At 48.6% G+C, this 14817-nt stretch overlaps 1 protein-coding gene across 2 annotated transcripts in view; it reads left to right on the top strand.

Moving 5' to 3' along the window:
- TUT7 (terminal uridylyl transferase 7) overlaps positions 1-12924 on the top strand; it is a 160246-nt gene extending 147322 nt beyond the window's left edge. The window contains exons 29-30 of one of the 2 annotated variants that reach the window (XR_012724787.1): positions 10064-10121; positions 12051-12066. Coding sequence is in view for 1 of the 2 variants with exons in the window: in XM_075318525.1 (XP_075174640.1) it covers positions 10064-10121; positions 12051-12118 (126 nt within the window). In the remaining variant the exon portion in view is untranslated. Of the gene's footprint in view, positions 1-10063; positions 10122-12050 lie in introns of both variants that reach the window. The other variant, XM_075318525.1, reaches the window with a different exon arrangement.
- Positions 12925-14817: the final 1893 nt, after the last annotated feature.

Here is a 14817-nt window from a genome sequence, read left to right as displayed (position 1 = left end):
AGCTATCTCAGCTTGTCTGTCTGAGATTAATGCAGTCACACGTGCCTCTACTCCGCAGGTTGTGTCTTTAACCTCTCAGGCGTCGGCTTTTTCGTCCTACGCCATGAACGCCGTCCTGGACTCTGCGAGCCGTACAGCGGTAGCATCCGCCAATTCAGTGGCAGTCCGCAGGGCCATGTGGCTACGCGAATGGAAGGCAGACTCTGCTTCCAAGAAGTTCTTAACCGGTTTGCCGTTTTCTGGCGACCGTCTGTTTGGCGAGCAATTGGATGAAATTATTAAACAATCCAAGGGAAAGGACTCGTCCTTACCCCAGTCCAAACCAAACAGACCTCAGCAACGGAAGATACAACCGAGGTTTCGGTCCTTTCGGCCCTCAGCCAGATCTCAATTCTCCACGTCCAACAGGACGCAGAAGGGCCAGAGGAACTCTGATTCATGGCGGTCTAAGTCACGTCCTAAAAAGACCGCCGGAGGAACCGCTCCCAAGGCGGCCTCCTCATGACTTTCGGCCTCCCCAAACCGCATCCTCGGTCGGTGGCAGGCTCTCCCGCTTTTGCGACGCCTGAGGGCCACATGTCCAAGACCGATGGGTGAGAGACATTCTGTCTCACGGTTACAGGATAGAGCTCAGCTCTCGTCCTCCGACTCGTTTCTTCAGAACATCTCCGCCCCCCGAGCGAGCCGATGCTCTCTTTCAGGCGGTGAACACTCTGAAGGCAGAAGGAGTGGTGATCCCTGTTCCCCTTCAAGAATGTGGTCGCGGTTTTTACTCCAACTTGTTTGTGGTGCCAAAAAAGGACGGATCATTCCGTCCCGTCCTGGACCTCAAACTGTTCAACAGACACGTGAAAACCAGACGGTTCCGGATGGAATCTCTCCGCTCCGTCATCGCCTCGATGTCCCAAGGAGACTTCCTAGCATCAATCGACATCAGGGATGCGTATCTCCATGTGCCGATTGCACCAGAGCATCAGCGCTTCCTGCGTTTTGCCATCGGAGACGAACACCTTCAGTTCGTGGCACCGCCTTTCGGCCTGGCGACAGCCCCACGGGTCTTCACCAAGGTCATGGCAACAGTGGTGGCAGTCCTACAGGACAGGGGGTCGACGTCACTCGACAGGAACGTCTCCCTTTCGCGGGCAGCCAAAGCCTCTCTTCAGTGGTGGCTTCTTCCCACTTCTTTGTCGAAGGGAAAATCCTTCCTGCCCCCATCCTGGGCTGTGGTCACGACGGACGCGAGTCTGTCGGGGTGGGGAGCGGTCTTCCTCCACCACAGGGCTCAGGGAACCTGGACTCCGGCAGAGTCCTCCCTTCAGATCAATGTTCTGGAAATAAGGGCAGTGTATCTAGCCCTAAAGGCGTTCCAGCTGTGGCTGGAGGGCAGGCAGATCCGAATTCAGTCAGACAACGCCACGGCGGTGGCGTACATCAACCACCAAGGCGGCACACGCAGTCGTCAAGCCTTCCAAGAAGTTCGGCGGATCCTGCTGTGGGTGGAAGCCACAGCCTCCACCATCTCCGCAGTTCACATCCCGGGCATAGAAAACTGGGAAGCAGACTTTCTCAGTCGCCAGGGCATGGACGCAGGGGAATGGTCTCTTCACCCGGACGTGTTTCAAGAGATCTGCTGCCGCTGGGGAACGCCGGACGTCGACCTAATGGCGTCCCGGCACAACAACAAAGTCCCGGCATTCATGGCACGGTCTCAAGATCACAGAGCTCTGGCGGCAGACGCATTAGTTCAGGATTGGTCGCAGTTTCGACTGCCTTATGTCTTTCCTCCTCTGGCACTGCTGCCCAGAGTGTTACGCAAGATCAGGTCCGACTGCCGCCGCGCCATCCTCATCGCCCCAGACTGGCCGAGGAGGTCGTGGTACCTGGATCTGTGGCATCTCACGGTGGGTCAACCGTGGGCACTACCAGACCGACCAGACTTGCTGTCTCAAGGGCCATTTTTCCATCTGAATTCTGCGGCCCTCAACCTGACTGTGTGGCCATTGAGTCCTGGATCCTAGCGTCTTCAGGGTTATCTCAAGAGGTCATTGCCACTATGAGACATGCCAGGAAACCAACGTCCGCCAAGATCTACCACAGGACGTGGAGGATCTTCTTATCCTGGTGCTCTGATCAGGGTTTTACTCCCTGGCCGTTTGCCTTGCCCACTTTTCTGTCTTTCCTTCAATCCGGACTGGGCAAGGGTTTGTCTCTCGGCTCTCTCAAGGGACAAGTATCGGCGCTTTCCGTGTTTTTTCAAAAGCGTCTAGCCAGGCTTCCGCAGGTACGCACGTTCCTGCAGGGGGTTTGCCACATAGTCCCACCTTACAAGCGTCCGCTAGAACCCTGGGATCTTAACAGGGTGCTAACGGCTCTTCAGAAACCACCTTTCGAGCCGATGAGGGATGTTTCTCTTTCACGCCTTTCGCAGAAGGTGGTCTTCCTAGTGGCAGTCACGTCACTTCGGAGAGTGTCTGAGCTAGCAGCACTGTCATGCAAAGCCCCCTTCCTGGTGTTTCACCAGGATAAGGTGGTTCTGCGTCCGGTCCCGGAATTTCTCCCTAAGGTGGTATCCCCTTTTCATCTCAATCAGGATATCTCCTTACCTTCTTTTTGCCCTCATCCAGTTCACCAATGTGAAAAGGATTTGCACTTGTTAGATCTCGTGAGAGCACTCAGACTCTACATTTCTTTGTCGCTCCATTGGGAGACCCAAACAATTGGGTGTATAGCTTCTGCCTCCGGAGGCCACACAAAGTATTACACTTAAAAGTGTAAAGCCCCTCCCCTTCTGCCTATACACCCCCCCGTGCATCACGGGCTCCTCAGTTTTTATGCTTTGTGCGAAGGAGGCACACATGCACGCATAGCTCCACATTTTAGTCAGCAGCAGCTGCTGACTATATCGGATGGAAGAAAAGAGGGCCCATAACAGGGCCCCCGGCATGCTCCCTTCTCACCCCACTCTGGTCGGCGGTGCTGTTAAGGTTGAGGTACCCATTGCGGGTACATAGGCAGGAGCCACATGCCGTTTTCCTTCCCCATCCCTTAAGGGCTCTGGGTGAAGTGGGATCCTAATCGGTCTCCAGGCACTGGGACCGTGCTCCCTCCGCAGCCCCTGGGGAATCTGCTGGACAGGAGCTGGGTATCGTCAGGGACAAGGCCCTGCTACTGTGAGGTACTCTGTGTCCCCTTGGGGACGGCGCATGGAGCGCTTGTGTCATACACGCTGCAGCACTGCTGGGTGTGTTAGTGCGCCGGGACTACCGCGCTGACCGCGCTTGTTTGCCGGCCGCGCTTATAACTTTAGTCCCCGGCTTCTGCGGCCTAGTATCGCATATTCCCGCCCCCGGGCCTGCCAGTCAGGGGAAGGGAGGGACGCTGCACTGGACGTCAGCGCTGAGGGCTGGAGCATACTTTGTATCCTCCTCCCCCCTCACTGAGCACCGTGGGGCACCAGATTCCCGCACTTTCTAGGGCACGCCCACGGCCCCCTCCTCCTCACAGAACGCCGGCAGCCATTCCTCTCAGCACTTCTGAAGCTGGAGAGGAGAGACAACACGGCTCTGGGAGGCCCAGGCAGGGAATCTGGTGGTCACACAACCGCTTTGGGCGGTCGGTAAGCCGCACCTGTTTCTAGGTGCTGGCCCCCCTGGGTGCCGAAGTATGTATGTATATATATATATATATATATATATATATATATATATATATATATATATATATATATATATATATATATATATATATATATATATATATATATATATATATATATATATATATATATAATATTTATATATAATATTTATATATAATATTTATATATAATATTTATATATATTATATTATTATATATATATATTATATATTATTATATATATATATATATTATATATTATTATATATATATATATATTATATATTATTATATATATATATATATTATATATTATTATATATATATATATATATATTATATATTATTATATATATATATATATATTATATATTATTATATATATATATATATATTATAATATAATATAATATGCTTATATGCTATACAGTTACTCTGTACGGTCGCACTGTTGGTTTTTGGCTATATACCCTCCCGGATTGTACTCAGAGGAGACAACAGCATGTCGTCCACAAAAAGCAAGGGTGCCAAAGCACAGGCTTACTTTGCAACCTGTACCTCATGTGCGGCTATACTACCGGCAGGTTCCACCTACCCTCATTGTGTGCAATGCTCGGCCCCTGTGGCACTTACTCAGCCGGAGCCTCTGCCACTGGTGGCCCAAGTGGAACCACCTGCTACCACTGTCCAGGTGACAGGGACGGAGTTTGCAGTATTCGCTGACAAACTTTCTGAGACTATGGATAAATGGTCTGCTAAGATACTAGAAGCCTTGCAGTCCAGGCCGGTAACACAGGCCCCGGGCACTGTTGAATCATTGACCCCAGGCCCCCCTCGGTTGGAGCAGCAAAGTGCTCCTGGGGTGACTCATAGGTCCCAAGGTGAGGTCTCTGACACGGACCGCAGTCCCAGACCGCCTAAGCGGGCTCGCTGGGAGCTTCCCTCGACTTCATCACACTGCTCAGGGTCTCAGCAGGAGGACTCTCTAGAGGATGAAGCGGAGGTGGCAGATCAGGATTCTGATCCTGAAGCCGCTCTCAACCTAGATACACCAGAAGGAGACGCCATAGTGAATGACCTTATAGCGTCCATCAATCAGGTGTTGGATCTTTCTCCCCCAGCTCCTCCAATTGAGGAGTCAGCTTCTCAGCAGGAGAAATTCCGTTTTAGGTTTCCCAAGCGTACAATGAGTACGTTTCTGGATCACTCCGACTTCAGAGAGGCAGTCCAGAAACACCGAGCTTGTCCAGATAAGCGCTTTTCTAAGCGCCTTAAGGACACACGTTATCCCTTCCCCCTGACGTTGTCAAGGGTTGGGCTCAGTGTCCCGAGGTGGATCCTCCAGTCTCCAGACTGGCGGCTAGATCCATAGTTGCAGTGGAAGATGGGGCTTCACTCAAAGATGCCACTACAGACAGATGGAGCTCTGGTTGAAATCCATCTATGAGGCTATCGGCGCGTCCTTTGCTCCGGCATTCGCAGCCGTATGGGCACTCCAAGCTATCTCAGCTTGTCACTCGCAGATTAATGCAGTCACACGTGCCTCTGCTCCGCAGGTGGTGTCCTTAACCTCTCAGGCGTCGGCGTTTGCGTCCTACGCCATTAATGCTGTCCTGGACTCTGCGAGCCGTACGGCGGTAGCATCCGCCAATTCGGTGGCAGTCCGCAGGGCCATGTGGCTACGTGAATGGAAGGCAGACTCTGCTTCCAAAAAGTTCTTAACCGGTTTGCCATTTTCTGGCGACCGCCTGTTTGGTGAGCGATTGGATGAAATCATTAAACAATCCAAGGGAAAGGACTCATCCTTACCCCAGTCCAAACCAAATAGACCTCAACAACGGAAGGTACAATCGAGGTTTCGGTCCTTTCGGCCCGCGGGCAGGTCTCAATTCTCCTCGTCCAACAGGCCACAGAAGGGTCAGACGAACTCCGATTCATGGCGGTCTAAGTCACGTCCTAAAAAGACCGCCGGAGGAACCGCTCCCAAAGCGGCCTCCTCATGACTTTCGGCCTCTTCACACCGCATCCTCGGTCGGTGGCAGGCTCTCCCGCTTTTGCGACGCCTGGCTGCCACAGGTACAAGACCGTTGGGTGAGAGACATTCTGTCTCACGGTTACAGGATAGAGTTCAGCTCTCGTCCTCCGACTCGATTCTTCAGAACCTCTCCGCCCCCCGAGCGAGCCGATGCTCTTCTTCAGGCTGTGTGCACTCTGAAGGCAGAAGGAGTGGTGATCCCTGTTCCTCTTCAGCAACAGGGTCACGGTTTTTACTCCAACTTGTTTGTGGTGCCAAAAAAGGACGGATCTTTCCGTCCTGTTCTGGACCTAAAACTGCTCAACAAACACGTAAAAACCAGGCGGTTCCGGATGGAATCGCTCCGCTCCGTCATCGCCTCAATGTCCCAAGGAGATTTCCTAGCATCAACCGACATCAAAGATGCTTATCTCCACGTACCGATTGCACCAGAGCATCAGCGCTTCCTGCGTTTCGCCATAGGGGACGAACACCTTCAGTTCGTGGCACTGCCTTTCGGCCTGGCGACAGCACCACGGGTCTTCACCAAGGTCATGGCAACAGTGGTAGCAATCCTACACTCTCAGGGACACTCGGTGATCCCTAACTTAGACGATCTGCTTGTCAAGGCACCCTCTCGAGTGGCATGCCAACACAGCCTGGACATTGCTCTGGAGACTCTCCAGAGATTCGGGTGGATCATCAATTTCCCAAAGTCAAATCTGACACCGGCCCAATCACTGACATATCTCGGCATGGAGTTTCATACTCTCTCAGCGATAGTGAAGCTTCCGCTGGACAAACAGCGTTCACTACAGACAGGGGTGCAATCTCTCCTTCAAGGCCAGTCACACCCCTTGAGGCGCCTCATGCACTTCCTAGGGAAGATGGTGGCAGCAATGGAGGCAGTTCCTTTTGCACAGTTTCATCTGCGTCCACTTCAATGGGACATTCTCCGCAAGTGGGACAGGAAGTCGACGTCCCTCGACAGGAACGTCTCCCTTTCTCAGGCAGCCAAAGCCTCCCTTCGGTGGTGGCTTCTTCCCACTTCATTGTCGAAGGGGAAATCCTTCCTACCCCCATCCTGGGCGGTGGTCACGACGGACGCGAGTCTGTCAGGGTGGGGAGCGGTCTTTCTCCATCACAGGGCCCAGGGTACCTGGACTCAGCCAGAGTCCTCCCTTCAGATCAATGTTCTGGAGATAAGGGCAGTGTATCTTGCCCTAAAGGCGTTCCAGCCGTGGCTGGAAGGCAAGCAGATCCGAATTCAGTCAGACAACTCCACAGCGGTGGCATACATCAACCACCAAGGCGGAACACGCAGTCGGCAAGCCTTCCAGGAAGTCCGGCGGATTCTGCTGTGGGTGGAAGCCACAGCATCCACCATATCCGCAGTTCACATCCCGGGCGTAGAAAACTGGGAAGCAGACTTTCTCAGTCGCCAGGGCATGGACGCAGGGGAATGGTCCCTTCACCCGGACGTGTTTCAAGAGATCTGTTGCCGCTGGGGGATGCCGGACGTCGACCTAATGGCGTCACGGCACAACCACAAGGTCCCGGCATTCATGGCACGGTCTCAAGATCACAGAGCTCTGGCGGCAGACGCATTAGTTCAGGATTGGTCGCAGTTTCAACTGCCTTATGTGTTTCCTCCTCTGGCACTGTTGCCCAGAGTGTTACGCAAGATCAGGTCCGACTGCCGCCGCGCCATCCTCGTCGCTCCAGACTGGCCGAGGAGGTCGTGGTACCCGGATCTGTGGCATCTCACGGTGGGCCAACCGTGGGCACTACCAGACCGACCAGACTTGCTGTCTCAAGGGCCGTTTTTCCATCTGAATTCTGCGGCCCTCAACCTGACTGTGTGGCCATTGAGTCCTGGATCCTAGCGTCTTCAGGGTTATCTCAAGAGGTCATTGCCACTATGAGACAGGCCAGGAAACCAACGTCCGCCAAGATCTACCACAGGACGTGGAGGATATTCTTATCCTGGTGCTCTGATCAGGGTTTTACTCCCTGGTCATTTGCCTTGCCCACTTTTCTTTCCTTCCTTCAATCCGGATTGGAAAAGGGTTTGTCGCTCGGCTCCCTTAAGGGACAAGTCTCAGCGCTCTGTGTTTTTTCAGAAGCGCCTAGCCAGACTTCCAAAGGTACGCACGTTCCTGCAGGGGGTTTGTCACATAGTCCCTCCTTACAAGCGTCCGTTAGAACCCTGGGATCTGAACAGGGTGCTGATGGCTCTTCAGAAACCACCCTTCGAGCCAATGAAGGATATTTCTCTTTCACGCCTTTCGCAGAAAGTGGTCTTCCTAGTAGCAGTCACATCACTTCGGAGAGTGTCTGAGCTAGCAGCGCTGTCATGCAAAGCTCCTTTCCTGGTGTTTCACCAGGACAAGGTGGTTCTGCGTCCGGTTCCGGAATTTCTCCCTAAGGTGGTATCCCCCTTTCATCTCAATCAGGATATCTCCTTACCTTCTTTTTGTCCACATCCAGTTCACCAATGTGAAAAGGATTTGCACTTGTTAGATCTGGTGAGAGCACTCAGACTCTACATTTTTCGTACGGCGCCCCTGCGCCGCTCGGATGCACTCTTTGTCCTTGTCGCTGGCCAGCGTAAAGGGTCACAGGCTTCCAAATCAACCCTGGCTCGGTGGATCAAGGAACCAATTCTCGAAGCCTACCGTTCTTCTGGGCTTCCGGTTCCCTCAGGGCTGAAGGCCCATTCTACCAGAGCCGTGGGTGCATCCTGGGCTTTGCGGCACCAGGCTACGGCTCAGCAGGTGTGTCAGGCGGCTACCTGGTCGAGCCTGCACACTTTCACGAAACACTATCAGGTGCATACCTATGCCTCGGCAGATTCCAGCCTAGGTAGGCGAGTCCTTCAGGCGGCGGTTGCCCACCTGTAGGAAGGGGCCGTTTTACGGCTCTATTACGAGGTATTATTTTACCCACCCAGGGACTGCTTTTGGACGTCCCAATTGTCTGGGTCTCCCAATGGAGCGACAAAGAAGGGAATTTTGTTTACTTACTGTAAATTCCTTTTCTTCTAGCTCCAATTGGGAGACCCAGCACCCGCCCCTGTTCCCTTCGGGCTGTTGTTCTTTGTGTACACATGTTGTTCATGTTGAATGGTTTTCAGTTTTCCGAACTTCCTTCGGATTGAATTTACTTTAGACCAATTTATAAGTTTCCTCCTTCCTGCTTTTGCACCAAAACTGAGGAGCCCGTGATGCACGGGGGGGTGTATAGGCAGAAGGGGAGGGGCTTTACACTTTTAAGTGTAATACTTTGTGTGGCCTCCGGAGGCAGAAGCTATACACCCAATTGTCTGGGTCTCCCAATTGGAGCTAGAAGAAAAGGAATTTACAGTAAGTAAACAAAATTCCCTTCTTCTCGCACGGCGCCCCTGCGCCGTTCTGATGCGCTCTTTGTCCTTGTCGCTGGCCAGCGTAAGGGGTCGCAGGCTTCCAAGTCAACCCTGGCTCGGTGGATCAAGGAACCGATTCTCGAAGCCTACCGTTCTTCTGGGCTTCCGGTTCCCTCAGGGCTGAAGGCCCATTCTACCAGAGCCGTGGGTGCGTCCTGGGCTTTGCGGCACCAGGCTACGGCTCAGCAGGTGTGTCAGGCGGCTACCTGGTCGAGCCTGCACACTTTCACGAAACACTATCAGGTGCATACCTATGCCTCGGCAGATGCCAGCCTAGGTAGGCGAGTCCTTCAGGCGGCGGTTGCCCACCTGTAGGAAGGGGCCGTTTTTACGGCTCTTTTTATCGAGGTATTCTTTTACGCACCCAGGGACTGCTTTTGGACGTCCCAATTGTCTGGGTCTCCCAATGGAGCGACAAAGAAGAAGGGAATTTTGTTTACTTACCGTAAATTCCTTTTCTTCTAGCTCCTATTGGGAGACCCAGCACCCGCCCCTGTTCCCTTCGGGCTGTTGTTCTTTTGTGTACACATGTTGTTCATGTTGAATTGTTCTTTGGTTCATGGTTTCAGTTCTCCGAACATCCTTCGGATTGAATTTACCTTAGACCAATTTATAAGTTTCCTCCTTCCTGCTTTTGCACCAAAACTGAGGAGCCCGTGATGCACGGGAGGGTGTATAGGCAGAGGGGAGGGGTTACACTTTTTAAAGTGTAATACTTTGTGTGGCCTCCGGAGGCAGAATCTATACACCCAATTGTCTGGGTCTCCCAATAGGAGCTAGAAGAAAAGGAATTTACGGTAAGTAAACAAAATTCCCTTCATATATATATATATATATAATATGAGAGATATTGCTAGAATAGATATATCTATTATTGTAATGTCCATATATTTAAAAATAAACTTGGCCATTAATTTTGTGGTATTGTGACTACGAAGGTGAAATGGAAACTAACATGAATGCTCATTGATTTTATGCACCATTTCAGGTAGTACCATTGCAGGATGAAAAAAGGAAGCCGAAGATGTCTTTTAGTCCTCAGTCAGGTAAATGCTTTTCTTAATACTATATTTATGTATAAGTTAGAGGTATTCTCAAATTTATAAGTTATCCCCTTTCCAACAGGATGAGGAATAACTTGCATCCGCTGAATTTGTGAATGGAACGGTAGTCTATTATGATCCCTGCCGCTCTATTAATTCTTATGGGAGTGTCATAGACCAGCTTAGCGCAGCTCTCCGCCATCTTAATGGTCCCATTAAGAATGAATGGCGCAGTAGTGCTCATATTGATCACTGCTTCCAATCATGTAAGATTCAGAACCCCGGTTCTTGGGATCGGTGGGGTGTGCCAGTGATCAGGAAGTGATGTCCTGTTCTGTGGGTGGGGGATAAATCCTAAACTCAAAAATACCTTTTAATTGTGGCAAAAAAAAAATCGAAGTTGAAAAACCTTTTTATAAAATGTTTTAATCCTAAAGGCAATGTCAATTTTACAGCACAGTGAGCACCATAAAAAAAAAAAAGCTTCAATAGAAACACAGCTGTCCCATGTAAGCCGGTGTACTATATGGAGGAGCCTGAGGAACTAACAGAAGGGGGGGGGGATCCCTTTAATGGACACAAATGGCTGCTCGGTAATCTTGATATTTTTACTTTAATCCATTGGCAAACCTTTTTAGAAGCTATTTTTGTATGTATTGGTCTGCCTCTTTTATTTTGTACATCAAGACACTGTTTATGCCTTTGAGAGCTTTCCTGGATCGCATGCCAAATGTGCCTAAGGCCTTGTTGCCCACAGGGTGTTTTTCTTTAACTTTTTCTTGTAGCATTTTTCTTTGCTTTCTTTAATCAATAAAAGCACGGAAAAATCATCCCAGCAAAGTCTGAGAATCGTGACTTGCTGTGCCCACATTGCTTTTTTTCCTTTCTTTTTTGGGGGGCTGAAAAAAAGAAGCAAAATTTCAATTGTTTTAGTGTTTTTTTTTTTTTTTTTTTCCAAGCTTTATTTTCCCAATTGACTTCAGTGAAGTCAGTGAAAAAGGCAGGAAAAAAAGCTTGTGTAATACCCACGTTGCTTTTTTTTTTTTTGGCACTGTGGTTCCCTGCAGCCTCATCACGCAACCTTTACCGCAGGACCTACTGCAGGGAACTCCACTGATGTCACAAGGTTATTCCAGTTCATGACGATGAATCGCCGGGGTTTCCTGTAGGTGCGCCGGCATGAACTCTGTTCACTTCTCCTTGCCTTCAGATTACCTACGTCACCGGAGTTCCCTTCAGCAAGGTTCCGCGGTAAAGACCTACAAGGTCTAGGTGCAGGAAGCCCCGGTGATCCACTTGCATGAACTTGATTCACCTTGTGACGTCACCGGGGTTCCCTGCACCTAGGCCTTGTGGTCTTTACTGCGGGACCTTGCTGGAGGGAACTCCGATGACGTAGGTGCCCTGGTCTGTGCAGCGATCATACCTCAGTAACACGGGGTCATCATGGTGATGACCTAGGGTTACCATGGCAGCGCTCAGGTCGCGGTTATCACATTACAGGGACCCAATTGCCAGGGAGAGATGAGAGATTCCTCACCCTGCCTCCTAAATGCTTTGATCGCAGCATTCAGGCGGTTAAACTGCCGGGAGCGGCGTGCGCAGTGAGAGCTGGGTTCCGGCTGGAACTTCAGCCGGAGACCCGGTGGCAATCACGGGGGTACAGCGTCTTAACCCCTGCGTTTGCCATGACAAAATAAAGCATATGAAAACACATTTTTTTCAGCACCTTTTTTCCTGGAAAGACGTGGTTTTTTTTGTTTAAAATGCTACGTGGGCACATAGCCTAAATCTTTTCACTTCTGACATGTATGGACTAGCGCAGCAATACTCAACTGTAAACTAATGCAGCCTAACCATACAATTGATTGTTATTCTGAAAGTTGTTTAATTTCTTTGTTTGTTTTTTTTTGTTTTGTTTTCTTCCCCTAGGAAGCCTATCCAATAAATACATGACTCAGGGAAAAGCCTCTCAAAAAAAGGCACACCAGGAATTTTAAGGGTGGAAGCACACTGCCAGAGATAGAGCCCTAGGCCGTCCAGCAACATGCCTCTACTTTTTTTTTTTTTCTGTTTTTTTGGTTTGTTTGTTTTTTTTTGAACCGTTTACGTTGAGCAAAGCTCCCTTGTAGAAGAACAGCAGCAGTGAAACATTGGACATTGAAAATAATCAGATTTTCTTTTTTATTCAAGATGGGAATTTAAAATTTAGAAATGTTGTTTTAATGTTAAACTCTTACCTTCGGGCACCTAATTCTTAATTTATTTTTTTTGAACTTTTTAACTAAAGATCCATAGAGATATACACTTTTTTATACAAAGTTGGATATGAAATTCTAATTTGAATTGAATGCCCCCTTACACCCCACACCATTTTAATTGCAGCAGACCTATTACGATCTCTGGTTGCCCATGTAAGAAGATTCCTTGTTTTCTTTTTACAGAAATGAATATTTTTTGAGGTAAATTATATTTATTGTGTCAGGAGTCCTTGTATAAAATTGTTTAAACCATTTGTGAACCGCTGCTGTAACATGATTTTATGATAATTATTGTATCCAGCTCAATTTTGAGTCTTTTTATGTAAATACCTCATTGGATGCAATGCTAAATCTATTACCATTTCTTTCCTTATTAGTCCTCTATTATGTATGCGTTCAACATCATCCTGAGAAACGGCTCTTGATGTACTGCATGACATTCATTTGACTCTGAAAGCGGGTTGTTCCAGAATTTTGCTGCTAATGTCCAAAAAAAAATAAGGAAAAGAGGTTTATGGTGGTAATAAAAAGGAAAGTTTAATGACTGTTCTTGTTTTTTGTATTTTTTTGGATCTTATGCCATATTTGTGCAATTGACATTGGTGCAGACATTTAGGCTATGTGCCCACAGGGAAAGTGTCCTGCGGATATATCCGCAGGACATTCCGCAGGAGCTCCCAGAAATCCGCAGCACAACTTTGTCTGTTTTCATGCTGCGGATGTGCTGCGGATTTATTGCAGAATGTCCTGCGGATATGCTGCAGTCATTCCGCATTCAGGATACAGTATCATGGCTTCGGCACTGCATCCGCAATGCAGAACAAGTGCTGGAGTGATCGGGACATTCATACCTTCATCACGCAGCACTTCACTTTCCGGCCGTGTCTGTCAGTGTCTGCACTTTGCAGGAGAAGGTGGTTAAGCCTGAACTAGCTCTGGCTGTCACATGACCGGAGCTCGTGCAGGCCCCGCCCACCACCTCCTGCTGCCTGCTCCTGGCTCCACCACACTCCTCTGCACCTGAGGGAGTGACTCCGGTGTCTATCAAGGCAGGTAAGTATGGGATCGTTCGGAAAAATCCGCAGGAATAATTGACATGTTTCCGCTGCGGAAAAAAAACTCAGCATGGGTACAGCACTCCCTAAATGCCATAGAAATGGCCGGGGACTTGCTGTACTGCGGATTTTTGAAAAATCTGAGGAATTTCCGCGAAAAAAATAGCGGCAAATTCCCTGAATTTTCCGCAGCGTGGGCACATAGCCTAACACATCGGTCGAAAAAGCTTGCCCTGCTGTTCGAGACTGCTGTAGAGTTGAGTGGCATGCAGCCATCTCTGCATTTCTTTTCTGCCTGGGAGCAGGGGATCTCTGTTTTACAAAGGTGATTTTCAGAGATGGCACCTACATCTATCAGCTACTTATGGCATATTCCCCTTATAAAGGGAATCTGTCAACCGGGTAACCCCAGCCCTCCAAACTATTTGCTACATGCAAATATAAAGACAGGTCCATCAAAGCTTTTACTTGGCCATTCTCAGGTGTCAGGCAAGGCTGCATCCTGTCACCATTTCTCTTCAATTTATATGCAAGCAATTTTCAGGAAGGCTCGACTTGCCGACCAAGAAGGAATCAAATTTGCTGGACGTATAATCACCAGACTATACAACATTGATGGCAACAAGCGAAATTACAGTGTGTCAAGATGGAAAGGTCAAACGTGGAACTCCTACTCAATACAAAAGACAAAGATATTGACTATGGGCAAGTACGACCGGGACATATGTGAGATGAATGGTGACGAAGTGGAAGTTGTAGAGGACAATTTTGGAATAAATCAAGCTGGACATGTCACTCGAAGCATTGATCACCAAGCTACCACTTGTCCTTCTCCAGTGAGTGCTCTCCTTATCAGGTGTCCAAAGAAGACATCATGGTCTAGAATAGAAGGAACAAAATGAAGAGGAAAATTGGCAACCTAATGACTTGATACAATATACTGTGTTCCAAATTATTATGCAAAAAATATTTTTTCATATTTTCCTAAATTAACTTTATGAATTGCAGTCATTGTTATTTTCCAGTCATCTACTATTCGAGTATAATTGAAATGTATTTGATCAAACTGCCTATGAAAACAGTTCATTTTTAAAAATAATAAGCACTCAAAATGCATGTTCCAAATTATGCACAGCAGAGTTTTCAACCTTTTTTTTATTTTTATTTGAAAAACAAAATGGTCAATTGTGAAATTATAAGCATTATCAGCTTATTACAAAATGAAATCAAACAGTTTGAAAGTCAAAACTTAATTCTAGGTGATGTTACATTTGCACATAGGACTCCTTGTTTGAAAGAAGCTTCTGAACTCTCTCGTTCATTGAATTTGTCAGTTTTTGGATGGTTTGTGCTTCAATTGTATTGCATGTGGACAGAATACCC

The sequence above is a fragment of the Anomaloglossus baeobatrachus genome, chromosome 1 (genome assembly GCF_048569485.1).
Source record: "Anomaloglossus baeobatrachus isolate aAnoBae1 chromosome 1, aAnoBae1.hap1, whole genome shotgun sequence".
In the NCBI taxonomy this organism is placed as follows: Eukaryota; Metazoa; Chordata; class Amphibia; order Anura; family Aromobatidae; genus Anomaloglossus; species Anomaloglossus baeobatrachus.
The sequence above is the reverse complement of the archived record's forward strand: the minus strand, read 5'-3'. Positions and strand labels throughout refer to the sequence as shown.